This window comes from Rhinolophus hipposideros, assembly GCF_964194185.1.
Source record: "Rhinolophus hipposideros genome assembly, chromosome: 5".
Taxonomy (NCBI): Eukaryota; Metazoa; Chordata; class Mammalia; order Chiroptera; family Rhinolophidae; genus Rhinolophus; species Rhinolophus hipposideros.
In genome coordinates, this window is record NC_138051.1 from 60695085 (window position 1) to 60716513 (window position 21429).

At 39.8% G+C, this 21429-nt stretch overlaps 1 protein-coding gene across 3 annotated transcripts in view; it reads left to right on the forward strand.

The window, feature by feature from the left end:
- Positions 1–21429, forward strand: part of ATL1 (atlastin GTPase 1) — a 72693-nt gene that overhangs the window by 1470 nt on the left and 49794 nt on the right. For 2 of the 3 annotated variants that reach the window (XM_081050056.1, XM_081050055.1), the window contains exon 2: positions 13340–13508. In XM_081050056.1, coding sequence (XP_080906182.1) covers positions 13475–13508 — 34 coding nt within the window. In that variant the 5' untranslated portion in view covers positions 13340–13474. Of the gene's footprint in view, positions 1–13241; positions 13509–21429 lie in introns of those variants that run through there. The other variant, XM_081050057.1, reaches the window with a different exon arrangement.

Genomic DNA, 21429 nt, shown 5'->3' on the forward strand with positions numbered 1-21429 from the left:
CTGTCATAGATTTTTTTTTTCCTGTGACCCTATAAGCATTGATCTTTTCTCTAGTCTGAAATATATTTATTCTTCCTTATTTATGCTTCCATTATTCCACAGAGAATTGGGGGCATCATACAAAAAATACATACTATAACACAAGACAGAAATAAGTAAATTAGGAAATAGATATGATGTTATGGAGAGGGAAAATAGGATACCAGAACAATGTAACAAATTAACCAAAATAGAGGGTTTTATAGTGTTTTGGAGATCACAATGAACCAGTTGATCAAGAGAGACACACATTTTTTGCCCTGATTCTAAGACTTTAGAAAAATTTACCTTACGAGCTTTCATAAAGTGGAAACTTTGAATTCCCAGTTGGGAACAAGGATAAATGTCCTTCTGATAATCCTTGAAGCGTGTTATTCTTGAAATGCAATGTTTGATATGAATTAAGTAATAAAAAAGTGAGGTCATAGGCTTCAACAAGACCCTGGAGTGCAGATATTTTATGTTGCCAGTAATGGCAAATCCATATACTTTGACCATGAACTCAGAGGCAGATAGCATGGAAAAAGTCAAAATTCTGCGTGATGGTTAAAAACTGTGTCTGCTATAATCATTATTTTACTTGTACCACAGTTGATGCAAAGGGGAAAGCATTTGCTTTATACTAACTCCAAAAGAATCTTAAGGATTTTTAAATATTTAGTGGTTGAGTTAATTTTAACAAGATCGGTGAAGTCATAGCTAGTGGTTAAATATTACATGGTTGGTAAAGAAATTCTAATTCAATTTCCATAAAATAAACATACAGTGTATAAATTTAATTTTATATCCTAAACAGTTAAGCACATAGGTGAAGTCTACATAATAATAATTTAAAAAATTGTAGCTAAAAGGAGAGTTCCTTACAAACTACTCAATTTTATAATGACAAGGTTTGGAATAAGACTAAATATGGCTTCATATGGCCCTTCATCCCATCTTATTTTCTTAGTGTCTTCATAACATCTGACATGCAAATTCAAGCTTTTACTCTAATCTATATAACAACCTATAATGGTTTGTTCTATGCTTTGTAGCATTTTTCCCTTCTTTAGTAAAATGCTAATTGTAATCTGTGGCTTCTGGTTTTAACTTTAGCCAAGGCTAAATTTTAAAAAACAAGGGACATAAAAATGTTTAACTTCTGTGTAGGTAAGAGTCACAATTTACTATCCAAGACAGAATTGCTAATTAAAACTGTCAAGTGTGAAAGAACAGAACATGAAGACAATAATTTTAGTCTATGGAACATAGAGGTTTAAGCAATACGAAGTTCTGACAATTAAGTTCGTGAACTTGTTGCAACACTATTGCTAACCTTCTTTGATATCAAAGGGATTATTCTTTATGAATTTGCACCACATAGACAGTTAGCCAAGTTTACTATTTGGAAGGCTGAAAAGACTGTGTGAAAAAGTTAGATGACCTGAACTTTGCACCAACAATTAATGGCTCTTGCATCACGACAATGCACCAGCTCACACTACACTGTCTGTGAGGGAGTTTTTAGCCAGTAAATAACTGTATTGGAACACCCTCCCTACTCACCTGATCTGGCCCCCAATGACTTCTTTCTTTACCTGAAGATAAAGTAAATATTGAAAAGAAGACATTTTGATGACATTCAGGACATCAAAGGTAATACTAGGACAGCTCTGATGGCCATTCCAGAAAAAGAGTTCCAAAACTGCTTTGAAGGGTGGACTAGGTGCTGGCGTCAGTGCATAGCTTCCCAAGGGGAGTACTTCGAAGGTGACCATAGTGATTTTCAGCAATGAGGTATGTAGCACTTTTTCTAGGATGGGTTCGCAAACTTAATTGTCAGAACTCGTATAATCTGATGACTTTTCCAACATAAATTAGTTGCAAAATGTAACTATATGATTGAGTTGACTGCTCTACAGTTTTGTTAAATATAAATCAATTAAATGTTGGAAGACATAGGCTGTAATTATGATTTGAATTTTCAAATAGTTAAACTATTCTTTCTCTTACTAATTAGGGCCAGTTGTCTGTTGAGGCAAAAATCGTATTCTCAAAGTACGGAAAGGAGAATTCTATTTTGTTCTGGATAGCTGTAGAACATGTATATCATTTAGAATCAGTATCAGGTCATTACAATGGGAGTTTTAAAAAGAAGAGTTGAGGAAGGCAGTGCACATTGCTTTTTCATCCAGCTTGAATTACTTGCCTGATATGTTAAAATGCTATTTCCATTACCCTGATCCCCATGGTAGTTTTAAGATTTATATGAGAATTGGTATCAAGGTTCCTCTATTCAACTCGTAAATTGGTCCTGTGTCTGCAAATTCAATAACTAAGAAAATTTCAAATAATCTTATGTTCATTATCAATTTCTACATAACATAATGAGTATAATATTCAGAAGAGGTGTCTAAAGTTTGCTTATACCTTATATATAGGCTAGTGTTCTGAGAAACTTTAGTACTGTGTCCTACAGCTGTAACAGCTCTTGCAGGATTCTAACAAGCTCTTCGTTCTTACCTAACCTTTAGGGCAAGGATGATAATAGCTTCCCACTGTTGCTAGTCTCAGGGTGCTTCCCTAGCCCTTGTTGGTTCCTTTAACCATGTCCTCATTTTTACAAAGTCCCTTCATTAGATTCTCTTTCTGTGCTACCTCTTTCTTGCCAGAACCCTGATTGATAGTTAGATGAATTGGAAGTAGCCTCAGGAAAGAAACCTTCGCTTTCTGGGATGGTGTGACTCACATACATGATGATTGATTACCTGTATAAACAAACTACTTGCCACAGAAAATGGAACGATGGTATGCCATAGCATGGAGTGTCATCACAATTACTCAAGTAACTATCAGTGATGGCCTGTGATGGAATGCTGCTCGAGAACACAGCATTGGAAGATCAATTTCTAGCACTTAACTGCTTTGACAGTAATGATTACTAAAATTGTGTTATTTCTCTGACTGCCTCTGTGAGAATATATGGCAAAAAAGACAAATAGGGAGCCTTTAATTCTATACGTAAGGCATGAGTAGAAAATCAAAAAGCTTCCTTGACATCTTGGAAGAAACCTATCATCTTTTGTAGCTGCAATGCAGATATGGAACAAACCTAGGCCTAATGGTAAAGGCTGCAGAGTTGCAATGTCAATTAAATGTGAGACCTAGATCTGTTATGCTAAGGTAAGAACATTGGTGGAGAAGGGCTGGGACCCTGCTACATGAACTGGGGGCATTTAGGCAGATATAGATTAGGCTAAGAACTTTGAACAAGAGTTAAGATTTCAGCCTAGCTCTGATGGAAAAGGGCAAGACCTGTTTTTGGAGGAGCGAGCTTATACACTGAAGGGATCTTGCCAAATATTTACCTGTGATTCAGATTTGACTTGTTAACTTGAGCAGCTGGTAGTACTTCTAAATTGGTTACTTGAAGCTGGTAGTCTAGATGCTGAGATGCCAGAACTTCCCTAGCATACCGTAAATGAAAGACTGAAGATTCAGGGAGATGGGAATGTTAGACTTGCTCTATTATGTACACCTTGCTTAGTCATGCTCTATCCATACCATCCCTAGAAGAATGTCACGCAGGGACTCTAGTCCTGCTTCCCACATAAGAACGCAGGATATGGTGAGGCCAAAAAGGAACACCCACGGAGCCATAGATAGGGGAGTCATACCACTATATTCTCGCTGGCGGCTGGGTTGGAGACACAGGGAGCAAACATCCGCCAGTACCCAACAAGGGGTCTTCTTGCACCCCAGTCTCACTGGCAGCCGGGCGAGACACAGGAAGCAGGATCTACATGATGCGCAATCCGCCATCTGCTTTTCTGCCTCAGAGTCTCCACTGTGGGGCTCCTCCTCTGACAGGCGAACCCGAGCTTCCAGTGCCTCCCACGGGGACACCTGGTCCCACACCTGGAATACCAGCAAGCGAATCTTCCGAGTTATGATGCAACGCGGTGAGAATCTCTTCTAACTGGTGGTCCCCAGATTCCAGTGCCTCCCCCAGGGGCTGCTTGTCCGGCACCTGGGCTATTTCATTAAGCACATCTCCCGTGCTACGATGCAACATGGCGAGGAACATCCAGCCCACACGGCCGCTGTACCCTTCACCTCCTCCGGCAACCACTCAGCTAGAACCTGCAGGGCCCTCTCCACGCTGGCCTTAGAGCCATCAATGTTCTCCCACCCTTCCTCGGGGGTCCAACTCCTGCAAACAGCGGCTACCAGGTACCACACAATGTGTGGGGGCCACATGTCCTCCTGGGGGCTCGTCCGGGATTGGACAGAGGCTATACAGCAAGCCTTTGTTGCCACAAAACGGGCAGTGCAGCAGGCACAGGCTCTGCAAGTAGTAGACCCTGGTCACCCATTTAAGCTTGATGTTCACATAACCCAAGAGGGGTACGGTTGGGGCCTCTGGCAACGGCAGGAGCGTCTCCGGTCGCCAGTGGGATTTTGGTCCCAATTGTGGAAAGGAGCAGGAGTCTGCTACTCTCTGATAGAGAAACGGCTGCTATGTACGCAGCCCTAGTGGCCACAGAAGCCATCACAGGAACGGCAAGGTTGTTGGTTCGAACAACCTATCCCGTCCAGGGGTGGGTCCGTACATGGACCCAGGGACCAAAAACGGGTGGCACAGACCACCACCCTTGCCAAGTGGGGTGCCTAGTTGGAGCAACGTAGCACCCTTAGTTCAAGCCCTTTGAGCACAGAGCTACAACAGGTCCTAGGGCCTGTGGAGCTTGTAGCCCAGGCTGAGCCAAGTGCTCTGCCTAGGAAGGAGGACTTGGAGCCCTTGCCCTACAGAGAAGGACAGCCCTGAGTACCTGAAGATGCCCGGTGTACTGATGGCTCTAGCTGGGGAGCTGCAGCTGTTTGGATGGCTATTGGTGTGCAGCCCAAAACAGACACCATTTGGTTTGATCCTGGGACGGGCCAGAGTAGCCAGTGGGCTGAGCTACAGGCTGTGTGTTTGATAATCATCCACGAGCCTGGACCCCTAGTTATTTGTACTGACAGCTGGGCGGTGTTCTAGGGCCTAATGTTGTGGCTCCCTATGTGGAAACACCAAAACTGGTTGGTAGGACACCGTCCACTGTGGGGTCAAGCCATGTGGCAGGACCTCTGGGACCTAGGGGCAGAGAAAGCAGGTGACCCTAATGCATGACAGAGAGCCCATAAAATTTGCTTTCATCAAGGCATTGAGTAGAAAGCCACAAATACGTTTGAAAAATTCTTCGGTGGCTGTTCTCGGTTGAAAAGGATGAATCCGTGATCCATGAATGAAACCGGGATCCACGGTTTCAGTTGTAATGTTGGGATTCTGGTAGAGGCCAGGTGGGAGATTCTTAACTCAAAGACACGTTCAACCCAAGTACCATGATAACCCTCAGGAGGAGGTGATAATCAGGGTGTTTGACTACCTGGATCTTTGGTGGTAGCCTGTGATCACCAAGTCCTGAAGAATGAATGAAACCAGCAGCCTACTTAAGTGCTACTTGACATATATAAGAAGAAAATTTTAGGTCTCATGAGCAGAAATCTAACTGAAGTCACTGTAATGGAGATTCAAGACTATCATGCAGGGACTCTGATCCCACTCCCTGCACAAGAACACAGGATATGGTGAAGCCAAAAGAAATACCAATGGAGCCATGGATGGGGAGGTTCATGCCACTCTTTCTCGCTGGTGGCTGGGTTGGAGACACAGGAAGCAGGAGCCACACAATCTGCAATCTGCCGTCCACTTCTCTGCCATCCAACCAACCGCCTAGTATAGCCACAGCAGTTATATTAGTGACTAATGGCTAACTGGTTACAGCTGATGGCCAACTAGTCACAGCTGATGGCCATCTACTACCTGAGCCAGCACGTTTCCATGGGAGGCTGAGAGCCTGAAAACTGCTCTCCTGGCTCTGTCCCCACAAAGACATATTACCTAAGTCCTATACCAGGGGTGTCCAAACTTTTTTCAACGTTTTTTACCAAGGGCCATATGTGGTAAAATATACAAACAGCTTGGCCACTCACTCGAGGTGAAGTACATATTGCCTCACCTGGTTTAAGTAAACTAAATATATTTTTGGAATTTGCTGCGGGCCAATTAAAAATGGATTGCGGGCCGCAGTTGGCCCACGGGCCGCAGTTTGGACACCCCTGTCCTATACTAAAGCCAGTTCACAAACCTGGAGTCTCTCAATTGACAGAGAGGCCAGGTTCTTTTGAGGAAGGATCCTGCAGTGCAGCCAGGTATAGTGAATCTTCTCTGAGACAGAAGGACTTGTGACCTTTTACCAGGGTGATTATAAACTGAGGAATGGGGAATTTTCACACCTTCTAGAAGTTAATAAATACTGGCCTTGAATACTAACCCTTGCAATCTCAAAATACTACCAAAATTCCAGTGATCAGAGTTGAGATTTAAGAAAGTCAAGCGTAGTCTTGATACAGGTCCATTTCATAGTGGTGGGTCTGAAGACCTATGTGGGGTTATTTTCCCAGTCCCAAAATGTATGTGGGAATGGCTAATAGCAAGTAGTAGAATCCCTACTTTAGTTTTACATGGTGTAAGGGATATAATGTATGGAAGGGCCGAGAGAAACCTCCCCAGCTAATCCCTCCCCTTTGCCAAAGTAGAAAATGAAAATTAAACTCTATCAGTGGGGAATTACAGAAATTAGTGCCACCATAAAAGATCTAATAGATATGTCTTTCTCTTTTAACTAATCTGTTTGGCTTATGCCAAATTAATTTTAGAAAATGTCTATGGATTATTAAAAATTTAATCAGATGTTTATGTCAATCATTGTAGCTCCACATGTGGAATCTTTACTAGAGAAAAATCAACCCATCCCTTGGAACCTAATTGTAGCTATTGATTTGAAACCTAAAATGTAGCTTTTTCTTCAATTCCCATCAACAGAAATAATCAGAAGCAGTTTGCTTTCATGTCACCAGGACAACACTGTCACTGTCTTAGCTCAGGGCTGTTTCCACACTTCTGATATGGCATCATTCCAGAGGGACCCTGGTTTCCTTGATATCCGGTAGAACATCGCGTTAGTCTATTAGCTTAATGATATTGTACGAAGACCCTAATTATCAGAGAATAGGAAATAAACTCAGTTCAGAGACATGCACTTCAGTGAAATTTCTAACAGTCCAGTGGAGTTATGGTGCTCTACCTGGCATCACTCATCTCAGAGGAAGTTGCACAGTGTTTAGTTAGTCTGTTTGGATTTTGGAGACACCATACTGCGTTTGCTTCTCTCTGACTCATTTACCACGTTAACTGTCAGTAACCTAGATGACTGAAGTTTTTCATGTGACTTGGAAAGACAGAATACCCTATAAAATGTCCAGGTGATTGCTCAAACTCTACTGGTAGGCTTTAGGATACAGCGGACCCGACGGTAAATAAGGATACTATATGGAGTTTTTTTGCCTGCCCAATAGGAAAACCCCAGAGCAGAGACCTAGAGTTTTGGAATAAGAACATGCCCTCATCTGTTGACAAATGTTTTCCATTTGAAAGGCAACTCTTGGCTTGCTACCAGGCCAGCGATAAACACCTGACCATGGGATAATTAAGTGACTATGGACTGTGAACTGCTCTTTAGAAACTGGATGTTATCTAATTTACTAAATATTATATTGAACATTGAACATGGGCTGCAGAATTCCATTGTCTGATGAAAAGGTATATACTGGGTGGCCTGAGCTGATTTAGAAGGAAGACCCAAGTAAATTACATGGACAAACTTCCATTGTACTTGTCCTTACTTCTTTGCCACCTTTTGTTTTTCTGACCCATCCCTATGGGCTCATGATCATTTAGCAGAGGAAAAAAAAAGATAGACCTGGTTTATTAATGGGCTGCATGATATACTAGCACCAACTGGAACCATACAGCCACTGACTTATAGCCCCACTTTGTAATGAGGTGGTCTTGAAAAATAGTGATGAAGAGCAATTCTCCCAGTGGGCATAACTTTGAATAGAACATCTGCTTGTTCTCTTTATTAGGAAGGAGAGATGGCCTGAGGTATGGATCTATACTGATTTATGGGTAATAGTTTGACCAATAACTTGGAAAGAAGATCTGAGATAAGGAAGTCAGTGGTAACGGTACAACCAGTAGTTTCAAAATTGGCCCAGAAAGTGAAAATATTTGTGAACCACGTAACTGTCCGCAAGAGGGCATCTATCGCAAAAATCAGGTCTATAAGACTGTCTGTCCTATAGATGTCAGCCCCTACCTAGTCACTGTGGTACTAGTTCAATGGAGCCCTGTGAGAATACGAATGGAGGCTAAATGTGGAACCAACAGCATGGACTTCCATTTGCCAAGGATAATACAGTTACTGCCAGTATGAGTGTTTAACCTAATTATAACAAAGGCCATTGCAGAGACTTCAGTATGCTATTATTCCTTAGATAGACTAGTCAACCACCTGGTGGCAGTTTAATTACACTAGATCCCTTCCATGATGGAGGAAAGAGCCAGTTGTCTTCATAGGAATAGATTCATATTCCAGGTATAGATTTACCTTCCCTGCCTGAAAAGTTCTACTAGTACCACAATTCATGGACTTATAGAATACCTTATTACAGTACCATATATCACAAACAACATTAAATTTCAGCAAGGAACTCGTTTTACTCTGAGGGAAGTATGGCAATGGAGTCATGCTCATGGAATTAACTGGTCTTACCTCAAATCCATCATTTAGAAGCAGCTAGTTTGATAGAACGGAGGAAAGGTCTGCTGAGGGATCAGTTGTGGTGCTGTCTGTGAGATAACCCTTGTGAGGATATGATATAGGACTTGACCTAGTAGCCAATATATGTTGCCATTTACCCCATATTCAGAATGCATGGACCTAGGAACCAGGGCATGGAGGCAGGCATTGCTTTTCTATTATTCCTAATAACTCACTTGAAGAATTTTTGTCTCTACAACTTTGTCTCTACAATTTTGTCTTTAAAACATTAAGCTTGGTAGGTCTGAAGGCCCTAGTGCCTAAGGCACAGATATTTTTTCCAAATAACATAATCACAGTTCCATTAAATGGGAAGCAAAAACTACCACCTGGCTGATATGAGGTCTTAAGATCACTGAGCGAACAGTTAGAGAGAGGGTTATTATACTGGTTGAAGTGATTCTATCTAATTACCAAGGGTAAATTGGTTGTTGTTCCAGAAAGAGAACAAAAAGGACTATGTCTGGAAATGAGGTATGCACTAGGGTACCTCTTTGTATTCACATACCCAGTATTACTGGACAATTGGAAACTGCAGCAACCCAGCAAAAATAAGACCATTAAGAACTTGAATCCTATAGGAGTAAAGTTTGAGTCACCCCACCAAATGAGATACTAGTGGAGGGAAAGTGGGAAATGGGAGCTATGGTTATCACCTTGGGCCTTGTACTCAAACACTATCCTCTCTTTTACCCTTACTATCAGAACCACAATTTTGCTAACCTTTTCTGAGTGGCCATGACCATGGAAGGAGACTGAGACACTCCCTTATCCTAAGGGATCTTTTTTTAATTAAAGTTTATTGGGGTGACAATTGTTAGTAAAGTTACGTACATTTCAGGTGTACAATTCTGTAATACATTATCTGTATCTGACATTGTGTGTTCACCACCCAGAGTCAGTTCTCTTTCCATCACCATATATTAGAACCTGCTTACCCTCTTCTAGAGCCTCTGCCCCCCCCTTACCCTTTAGTAACCCCTAAACTATTGTCTATGTCTGAGTTTTTGTTTCTTCATTTGTTTGTCTTGTTCTTTTGTTGTTTTCAGTTTTATATACCACATATCAGTGAAATCATATGGTTCTTTACTTTTTCTGTCTGACTTATTTCGCTTAGCATTATAATCTCAAGATCCATCCATGTTGTCACAAGTGGTCCTATTTCATCTTTTCTTACCGCTCAATAGTATTCCGTTGTGTATATTTACCACAACTTCTTTATCCATTCATCTATCGAAGGACATTTTGGTTGTTTCCGTTTAAGGGATAAATCTTGATTGGCCTAGCCTTATTCCTCTTGTTAAAGGAATGGTTTAGGCTTAGATAATTTTGGACAATGACACATGAGGGAAAATCTGCTGCAGGACTTCTAGGAAGGTTTTCCTCACTTTTAACAAGGTACACAAGACACTGATATGCATTTTTCTGTCTGTACACATGACCATTTGCCGCTGATGACTGGAATGGCAGATGCAATCTTGGAAACATGAGACGAGCCCTCATTAGAAAATAAGCCAACATACTGAGGATGGTAGAGTGCAACCTTGGTTTTTGTGACAAAGTCTGCTGGTATTCTCTAAAATCCATTTCCCTTCTTTCTTTAATATTAGACCCCCTAAAATTTAAATGGATACATGGTATATTTCTCAAGTAGGTGGAACTTGTACTGGTCAATAATATTTGAGAAGAGGTGATACATGCAACTTCTGGATTATACTCTTAGAATAGATATGTGCACTTTTTCTCTTCCATCTGGCTGGAATATGGATGTGACTGCCCAAGCAGCCATCTTGGATTATACAATGGAAGTCCCAAGTTAAGGGTGGAAGAAAGTATAAACAGCTTGGATTCCTTGCTCTTTTGAAGCCACCATATCAGCCCTGGATGGTTGATGCTCAGATTATTTCATGCGAGAGAAATAAATATCTGTCTTACGCCACTGTAATTTTTTATAGCAGCCAAATTAAATGCTAAGTAATATTGAGCTGATGAATTAGCCACCACAGAACCAACCTATCTTCAAAAAAAATTTGTCATGTAACAGTAAATATCCTTTTCGTTCAAGCCATTATGAGTTATAACCAAAAGCATTCTGATAGAAATACTTTTTCAAGATTGCTAGCTGTAAAGGGAAGGAGTAAGATGGAGCATCAGCTATTGAGAAACTACTGATTGAAAGAGTCCTTTTCCTATGATGGGGGGAAATGAGCGTGGTGAAGAAATCAATGGAAGAAAAAATAATTGAGGATATAGAATGATAATAATTTATGGAGCAACATCCCCGAGGGGCCAGGAAGAGAAAGGAACTAGAATGCTAAAGTACAAATGGAGGGATATCTTCTTCCTTTTTTCTGATTTAAAATAAACATGACCTTGACTTTTTAAAAACAGCCTTATTGAGATATAATTCACATCCATATAATTCATCAAATTAAATAGCATAATTTAGTGACTTTTAGTATATTCAGTTGTGCAGAATTGATTTTATAATTAATTTTAAAACATCCTTTTCTAGTTTCTAGTTTATCCTTCCTGTATTTCTCTTGCACAGATGAGCAGATATATTTATTTTTTTCATATCCTTTTGTTTTCTTACAGGAAGGAAAAGTATTTGCACTTTGGGTTTTTTCTCCATTTAGCAATGTATTCTGGAAATCAGTTATATCAATTTATAAAGCTTTTCTGTATTTTTTTACAGCTGCCTAGTATTCCATTGGGTAGATGTTTTATAGTATATTCAGCCACTCTCCTGTATATGGATATAGTGGTACTTCGGTTTTCAAACGTAATCCACAAGTTCTGAAATGTTCAAAAACAGCTGACAGCTAGGCCTTAAGATCTTGCACTCAACGGAAGTTGTGTGACATGTTCAACTTCTGAGTCATGTTCGAAAACTGAAGCATTTACTTCCAGGTTTATGGCGTTCATAAACCAAAATGTTCGTCAATGGAAACGTTCAAAAACCGAGGTACCACTGTATTTAGGTTGTTTCTAGCATTTTGCAATTACAAAACATTCTACAATAAATAATCCTTATATATTGTTTTTGTGCACATTTGTTTTTATAAAATCGACTATACTCTTTTTTCTTTAAATGAGATTCACTTAAAGGGATTATCAGTCTGGAATGTGAGCTGAGAATTATAGTAAAGAAATACAAGAATAACACAACACACTTGTGTTATGTTCTATGAATTAATTTGTAGGTACAGGGGTAAGATAATTTCTATCCTCCTCTGTTGATTCATAAGTATTAGCGGAGTGAAATTCTAATGAATACAGCCCCCTTTAAAACTATAATGTAGACAGTATTCACAGTTCCGAGATTGCTAGAACCATTAACAGAAATATGGAATGCATAAGATTTGGCAGGTAAGAGAGTTTGGTTTGTGACATGTTGATTTTGAAGTGTCAGTAGGAAAACAAAGATGACCTCAGGCAGTTATAAATTAGGTCTGTTATGATGATTCTCTCTATTGTGTCTCTCTATATGTAAGACTAGAGTACATATTTGGGAATCATCAGCATGGAGTCTTGTCTAAAGACACCATAGTAAATTATATTGAGAGAACACAGAGTGAAGAGTTGTTTATGATGATGAATAAGCCGAGACTAAGGACCTGGTACTTAAGAGGCCAGCAGGAATCTCCTAGGCAGAACTGATCTGTAGAGTTTGGGCAACAACCAAATGTAGGAGACAACTATGAGGAGGTGAGGAATGAGATGGTGGTATCTTGAGGGTGAAGTAGCACGAAGGGACAATGTTTCTAGGATATTGAAAACTAGGTTTGTAGGCAGAGAAGAAAGAAACCAGTGAAAAGGGAGAGACTGAGAATATTTTTAAAAAGTATTTATTGCTTTTTGCTTTCCTTTCAAAATTGTCTGCAATCTTTGTGGCTTCCAAGGCTCACCCAGACTATGTAGTATGACTTTACTTCAATATTTGCCAACATAACTCCAGACTTTACCTCTACAAATCTAGTGGGAAATTTTGCCAACTAGACATTTAGTTACAGATTATGATGAATCTTCAGCTTTAATTTATCTTGATCTTCTTGATCTAATTTTGCTACCTAATTTTAAAAGGCCTATACGGTCCACAGGTACAAAAACTTGTGATACCCTCTTTACCAACATGACCTTGCTTTTAAAATGGGGGAGGAGGAATGGTGCCTGATATATAAAGGCATATTGTTTTAATTCTTTAGCTATGTAAATGATGCCAGCATGTTTGTTCTAACAGGTAACTGCTCTAGGAAACAGGTATTTGAACATCCAGAATAACGCAGTATATTGGTTTCTGTATTTCTGTGACTAGATAATGCTGCTAAATTCCTTGAGTGTGTGTGTGTTGGGGGGGTAGGGGTGCTGTTTATTTGTGTGTGTGTCCCAGTGACATGTTGCAGTGCATCCTCAGTCACTGTCTTCACGCTCTAGGGGTGGGCCGAGACAGGGAGGGTGTGACGCTGGGATTTGTGTGGACTTAGGCTTGTGATGCTGAGCTTGGTCCATCCGTTTTCTCCTCCCTTCTCCTCCCCACGCCTTCCCACCAGCGCCACAGCAACATCTTCAGAGTCTGAGCGGACGGCGCCCAGGCCGGCACAGAGCCTCCCACCGCCTGCAACCAGGGCCCGGAAGAAGAGCGAGCGCAGTGACAGCGCCTCACCGCCCCCAGTCCCTGGACCACCATGGCCAAGAACTGCAGGGACAGAAACAGTTGGGGTGAGTAAGTATACGGGGACTTCTGCAGCCAGTACGGGGACTGGCCCTCTACTCTGCTTCTGGAGACGAGGCGGGCCAAAGGCTGGTCGGCGCCCGCGTCCGGGGCTGGGGACAGCCACGCCGAGCGGCTCCCTGTCCGGCCGAGTGCTCCCCGCGTACCCGGAATCGCGCTGTGGGCGAGGGCTGCCCTTCGCGCAGGCCGGAGCCTCCGGGCGCCTCCCCGCACCCCGCACTCCTCCCAGCATTTGGACAGCACCCGCCGCTCTCCTCCGGAGGACTCGCTGGTCTGCTTTTGCGATCGATAGGTTGGCAGGAAGGCGATGAGGTTGGGCAGAGGGCTGTTGTTACTCAGCCGAGAGGGACGAGGGGTCGGGGATCCCAACCCCCGCTTCCCCCGGAGCGGCGAGCTCCCGGCGGGGCGGGAGGCTCTGGAACAATGAGGCGGAGCACGCCGGCCGGGTGGCAGCGTTGCAGACCTGAGCAAACCCGGAGAAGGGGCGCCCGTGTGGGAGTCCTCCAGTGCTGCAGTGCTGGTTTTAATTTGGGGATTGGCTGGGGAATTTGGGAAGAAGGGAAGCAAAGTTGTGGTTTCCAGCCTTCTGCCCCACCCCGACCTGGTACCCCATTCAGGCCAGCAATATGGGTGGCATTGTTCTTTGATTTTACCTTCTGGAGATATTGGGCTCATGATTCAGCACCAGGACGAGGGGCGGGGGAAGGAGAGGCCAGGCCCAGTGGGTTCACGCCGCGAGTGGGTGGGCGGCGCTCACGCAGGCGGAGAAGGAGAGTGCAGTGATGCAGGAGAAATCGCGGCCCCGCCTGCTCTGCTGCTCCACACTTGGTTCTGGACGATTAGTATGGGCAGGTTGGGCGTCTATTTCCCCCTTGAGCTCCCAAGTTCTTCCAGTCACAGTGCTAAGCTCACTACCATCTTAGGAACTAAATAAAGCCTTTTAGGGCATTTTATTACTCTGAGACAGAGCAGGTCGCAGGCCACTGTGGCTTGGTCGATAGAGAAATATTTTTCATTAGCTTTGAATTATTATTTGGAAAGTTTATGCTGACTGTGAGTCCAGAGCACCTTGATTCTCTTCCATGTCTCAGTGGGATCTCACCTCTAACTGTCCATCAGACCAAGAGGCACAAATTTAATTTTAATTGGTTATTTCAATTTACTTTTATCAAAAGGCCACATTTCTCCTTGCCTCTGATTAGTCACAGGACCAATTAACTCCCAGTAGAAATGGTTTACATTTGAGAGCTTATCCAAGGTTTGTGGTAGATCTGGAGAGTTGGAGCAGGGAGGTCTGTCTTTAGTTGTCTGAGTTTAAGAGAAAGTGGTGCCATTTTCTGAGATCACCAAAACCCCATTTTAGTAGGTGTGACTATTGCGATAACACTGTTTTCTTTGCTTCTGCCGAAATATGGGTAAGCTTTTTCATAGTGTCCCATTTCCACCTCTCCCCTTGGCCTCTAGAATAATAATTTCTTAAACGCTCGCAGTTAAGATGTGTATGTTCAAATCAATTTTGGTCTTGATTTCCATGCCTTGTTGACTCTACCATGTGAAGAGATAGGCATGTGAAAATTTATTCTGAGGATTAAAATTTTTCTCCTCCATGAAGCTTTGGATCATCATTCTTCAGTACTTCCTTTGGTTACAGATTTCTTGTGTAGTGAAGGGTTTTTCTCTCTTGGGAATGTGGTTCTCAAATGGGATTTAGGTAAAAATCACATTGGGAACTAATTAGGATGCAGATTCCCACATCTTCCAGCCAGAGCTTTTGAATCAGTAGGTCTGAAATGGGGTCCAGGAATCTGCCCCCCTTAAAATTAACATTTTAGGTAATTGAGAAGCAGGTGGTCTTTGGCTGTTACTTTCAGAAACATTATCTTAGATTATTTTTATTTGATAGAAACATATCCCAGACAGTTTACCAGAAGTCATCAAGAGAGTTTCAATGCAAGTGATGAATTAGGAAAAGAAATACTAGAGTCATTATTTGTTCACTGGAAATTTTGACAGTAAAGAAATAGTGGAATTGTGGTATCTTATCTTGATGCTCTATGAAAATGCTTTACTACTCAGATTTTTTTTTTTTTTTGCTGTAAAGTATATATGACATAAATGACTTAGGAAATACAGCATATTGAGTAGGAGATAGAGTTTTTTGGCTAAGTGTTAGCCATGTCAGTCTTGATTCCATTTTATTACCAGCAGTTAGTAGAATGCCTAACACACAGTAGGCATTTAATAACAATAATAGTTAACATCACTGAGCTAATGTCAATGTGGTAGGTACTAGATTCGTCATTTTACTATTAAAAGGTAAATGATAGAGCTGGGATTCCAAACTCTGGCCTTTGACTTTAGATTCTTTTGTTTTTACCACTATACTATACTGCCTCTTTGTTGAATAGATAATACCTTCTGCATTGTATGAACTACAGTTTTCAAGTCACATTCACCTGCATTATTGCATTTGATCTTTAGCCTCTTAAATTGGCAGGACATGTTCCCTATTTTGCAAATGAAAAAAACTGAAGCTTCAGTAGGTTAAATAACTTGGCTAAAGCCACATATTTAGTAAGTTAGAGGACTAAGATTAGAATGTAGGGTTGTTGTCTAATTTATTTTGTATAGCATGATGCTATAGAATATGGAATGTTTTATAAGATAATGGGGCATGGTTGAGGGGAATAGAGAGGACAGGCCTTCATAGAAACCAGAGGTCTCTGATGAGAAAAAATTCAAGTGATAGCTTGTGAAAGACTAACCTTATCATCTACCTAAATAAATATTTTTCAGACAAGTTATAAAGCAAAGGGCGGAGGGCAAAGGTAGACTATCTAGAATTAGAATATATAGTGATTTCCAAGAAAAGGACAAAAAGATATTTGTAAAATTTGTACAGGAGACCTAAAATTCGGATAAAGCCCCTGTAAGACCATATAACAGGTATTAGTATTAATATTATCTGAGTGGTCAGAGACCTGTTAGGTGCTACAAGGACCATGGAAGCTAGAAAGCGGAAAAGCATCTCTGCTGACACTCAGAGTTGGGGGTGGTATTCGAGTCTCATACCCAGAGATACAACTGGGAAGCAGGTCTGTGAGTAGGACTGAGAATCCCACCACCTGTACCTAAAATCTACACTGAACTAGAAGTTTGACTAAATTCAAGCATTTAAAAGTCAATTCCTCAAAGGTCGGCATTGTTATCCTTATTTTAATATATAAGGAATATGAGAGAGAGCTTAAGTAACTTGCAAAAGGTTCCCTAATGTATAAGTTACAGACCTAGGATTTACATTTAGGGTTGTTTGCTTCCCTAGTCCATATACTGAGGCAAGGAACTAAAATAGTGTGCCCAAAGGTACCACAACAAGCCTGCTATCTAGGCTTCAGCTGGTATAATAAAGCAAGGCTCTATAAAATTGATTGCCTGGGACTAGAAAAGAAGGCAAAGAATGTGCTAGTGTGAAAAATAAAGGGAACAGATGAATATCAGAAGCAGTAGCCCAGAAAGCAGTCTTTCACTGTTGGGCTTAAAGAGCTGAAATACTACCAGAAACAAAACAGAAGTATACCCTTTTTTGTTTATTCGTTCTTGTTAATTACATTGCTTCAAAACTTGGGATACCACATAGGAATTTGAGTTTTCTACAGTGTAACAGAAACTGTCAGTGCAATATTGCTTTGGAAAAATAGTATTTGCTAAAATGTTAGCTTTCACTGCCCTTAAAAAAAAAAAAACTATCTTAGCTTCATAGTGTATTGTGTCTATTTGTTGAAAAGGCATTTATAGAAAATTAATTTTTAGGTTTCTGTTTTTGGTTTTTGAGGAAAGAGTAAAACTTTTTTTTCTTTTTTTCCTAGTTTTGTTGAGAAATAGACATACATGACTGTATAAGTTTAAGGTACAGTATGATGCTGTACAGTATGATGCTTTGATTTGCATATATCGTGATGACTTCCACATAGGCTTAGTTAACATCCATCATCTCGTATAGATAAAATAAGAAGAAAAGAAAAATCACTATCCTTGTGATGAGAACTCTTAGGATCTACTCTCTTAACTTTGCTATGTGTCATACAACAGTGTTCAATATAGTCATCATGTTGTACATCAATCACATCCCTAGTACTTATTTCTCTTATAACTGGAAGTTTGTATCTTTTAACCACCTTCCTCCAATTCCCCCCTCCTCCCACCCTTTACCTCTGATAACCACAAATCTGATCTCTTTTTCTATGAATTAGGTAGTTTTGTTGGTTGGTTAGATTGCACATAAAGGTGAGATTATACAGTATTTGTCTTTCTCTGTCTGACTTATTTCACCTAGCAGAATGCCTTCACGGTCCATCCATGTTGTCCCAAATGGTAGGATTTCCTAGTTTTCTATGGCGGAATAATATTCCGCTGTATGTGTGTGTGTGTGTGTGTGTGTGTGTTGTGTGTCTGTATGACAACTTCTTTATCCATTCATCTATCAACAAATACTTAGGTTAACTTGTTTCCATAGCTTGACTATTATAAATAATGCTGCCAGGAACATACGGGTGCAGATATCTTTTTGAGTTAGTATTTTCATTTCTTTTGGATATATTCCCAGAAGTGAAATTGCTGGATCATGTTTTTAACTAGTTCTATTTTTTATATTTTGAGGAACCTCCATATTGTTTTCTGTAGTGGCTGTGCCAATTTAGATTCCCACTAACAGTGCACATATCCACACCAGCACTTGTTATCTCATATCTTTTTGATGATGGCCATTTTAACAGGCGTGAGGTGGTATCTCATTGTGGTTTAATTTGCATTTCCCTGATGACTAGTGAGGTTGAGCATCATCTTTTCATGTACCTGTTGGCCATTTGTATATCTTTGGAAAAATGTAAAAACAATGTTAAACATAGTATAGTTACCTCCTGATCTTTCTTTTCCCATCGGATATTTTCATGAAATGAGACTATTTGTAACTTTTTACTTGCCTCATTTTCTATATGTCTATTCCTCTGGAAACAAAATAAAATTTCTAATGGGTCATACATGTACTTCCCTACTCTTTCCTTCCCCATTTTCTAATTTAATTTGCCTTCCCTACATCATTTTCAAACACATTTTTCCTATAGATATGTATTTTTTATACTTTGTACCTACTTATACCTTGTTAGCTGTCTCCTGGATTATTGCTTTGCTCTATTTCAAACCCTGCAGCTTTTATTATCTTTAGAACCAGTGACTAGACTGTAAGTAGAACCTGTAATGATCAGGAAAGTGATCATCAGGGAAATTAATTACTTTAAGTCATTATTTGGGATATTTTTTAATTTGAAGGCTCTTCCTCTTTTACATAAAAAAAATCTTATAAAGAAAACCTGTATACAAAAGAATGAATAAAATACAGAGTTGAGTTTTAAAAAGAGTAGTGAGCACCTATATCTCCCCTCCCCAGATGAAGAAATATATTTTATCAATAGTTTGACACTGTTTGTGTGCCCCTCTTTAATGGCTACCTCTCCTTAATCCCTCTCCAAAGAGAAACACTTTCATAAATTTGGTGTTTCTCATTTCCTGATAACTTGTAATATATATATTTATATATAATATGTATATATATGTATATATGTGTATATTTATGTATATATAATATGTAGATATATATAAAACAGTATATATAGTATACTATTTAGTTTTATATTTTTAGGAACCTAATATAAATGGAATCTAGAGTATGCATTTTTCCACAAAGTATTTTGTTTATTTCATATCCTCACCTACACTTAGTAATATAATAGGTGTGAAATGATATCTCATTGTGGTTTAACTCTGCATTTTACTAATTACTAGTGAGGTATGAGAATATTTCCATGGATTTATTAGTCATTCATATTTCCTAATCTGTGCCTGTTTGCCCTTTGCCAGTGTTTTATTAGGTTATCTTTTTCTTTTTTTTTTTTACAACTCTTAAATATTTTGATACAAGTCCTTTGTTGGCCATTTATCTTACATATATCTTTTGTCACTTTGTGATATGACTTTGCTCTCTTGATGGTATATTTCAATAAACAGAAGTTTTACATTTAAAAGTAGTCAATTTAATATTTTCCTTTATGGTTTGTACTTTTTATATTTTAAGAAATCTCTCCTACCTCAAAGTTATAAAATATCTTCCTATAATATTTGGTTTTAAAGTTTTACATCCCTTTTTTCCATTTTATTTATTGTGGTAAAATACACATAACATAAAATTTACTATCTTAACCATTTTTAAGTGTGCAGTTCAGTAATATTAACTACATCCATATCATTGTACAGCCATCACCACCATCCATCTCCAGAACTCTTTTCATCTTACAAAACTTCTACATATCCATGAAACACTAAGTCCTAATCCCTCTTTCTCCCAGTCTCTGACAACTGCCGTTCTACTTTCTTTCTCTGTGATACTGACTACTCTAAGGATCTCATATAAGTGGAATCATACAGTACTGTATTTGTCTTTTTATGACTGGCTTCTTTGACTTAGCATAATGCCCTCAAGGTTCATCCATGTTGTAGCATATGTCAGAATTTTCTTCCTGTTAAGGCTGAATAACAGTCCATTGTATGTATATACCACATTTCGCTTATTCATTCATCTGTCAATAAACACTTGGGTTACTTCCATGTTTTAGCAATTGTGAATAATAATGTTATGAACATAGGTGTACAGATATCTCTTTGAGACCCTGATTTCAGTTCTTTGGACATATACCTAGAACCAGAATTGCTGAATCATATGGTAATTCTATTTTTAATTTTTTGAGGACCCACCATACTGTACTCCACTGTGACTGTACCATTTTCCATTCTCAGTAACAGTGCACAAGGTTTGCAGTTTCTCTATATTTCACCAATACTTCTTTTCCAGTTTTATTTTTTTTATAATAGACATCCTAATGGGTGTGAGGAAGTATATCATTGTAGTTTTGATTTGCATTTTATTTCCTAATTTCTCTTGTGATTTCTTCTTTAATTTATTAGTTGTTTATGAGTGTCGTATAATTTCTATAAATTTGTGAACTTTCCTGTTTTACTTCTGTTACTGATTTCTACCTTTATTCCATTGTAGTTAGAGAAGTTGTTTTTTATTATTATTATTATTATTATTATTATTATTATTATTATTTTAAGGATGGCGCAGCTCACAGTGGCCCATGCGGGATTGAACCAGCAACCTTGGTGCTACCAGCACTGCACTCTAACCAACTGAGCTAATCGGCCACCTCGAGAAGATATTTTGTATTAAATTTATGTTTTAAAAACCTATTGACACTTAATTTTTGGCCTAACATATGGTCTATCCTGGAGAATGTCCCATGTGCACTTAAGAAGAATGTATACTTTGTTGTTGGATAGAGTGTTCTGTATATATCTGTTAGATCTAATTGATTTATTATGTTGTTCAAGTCCTCTAGTTTCTTGCTTACATTCTATCTGGTTGTTCTATCCATTAATATATATTTTTTAAAGATTTTATTGGAGAAGGGGAACAGGACTCCACTGGGGAACAGTGTGCACCCCCAGGACTCTTTTTCCAAGTCAAGTTGTTGTCCTTTCAGCCTTAGTTGTGGAGGGCGCAGCTCAGCTCCAGGTCCAGTTGCTGTTGCTGGTTGCAGGAAGCGCAGCCCACCATCCCTTGTGGGACTCGAGGAATTGAACTGGCAACCTTGTGGTTGAGAGCCTACTGGCCCATGTGGGAATTGAACCAGCAGCCCTCACTGTCAGGAACACAGAGCTCGAACTGCCTGAGCCACCAGGCCAGCCCTGTTCTACCCATTATTGAGTGTGGGGTACTGAAGTCTCCAACTTTTGCTTCATATAATTTGGTGGCCCACTATTAAGTGTATAAATGTTTATAACTATTATATCTTCTTG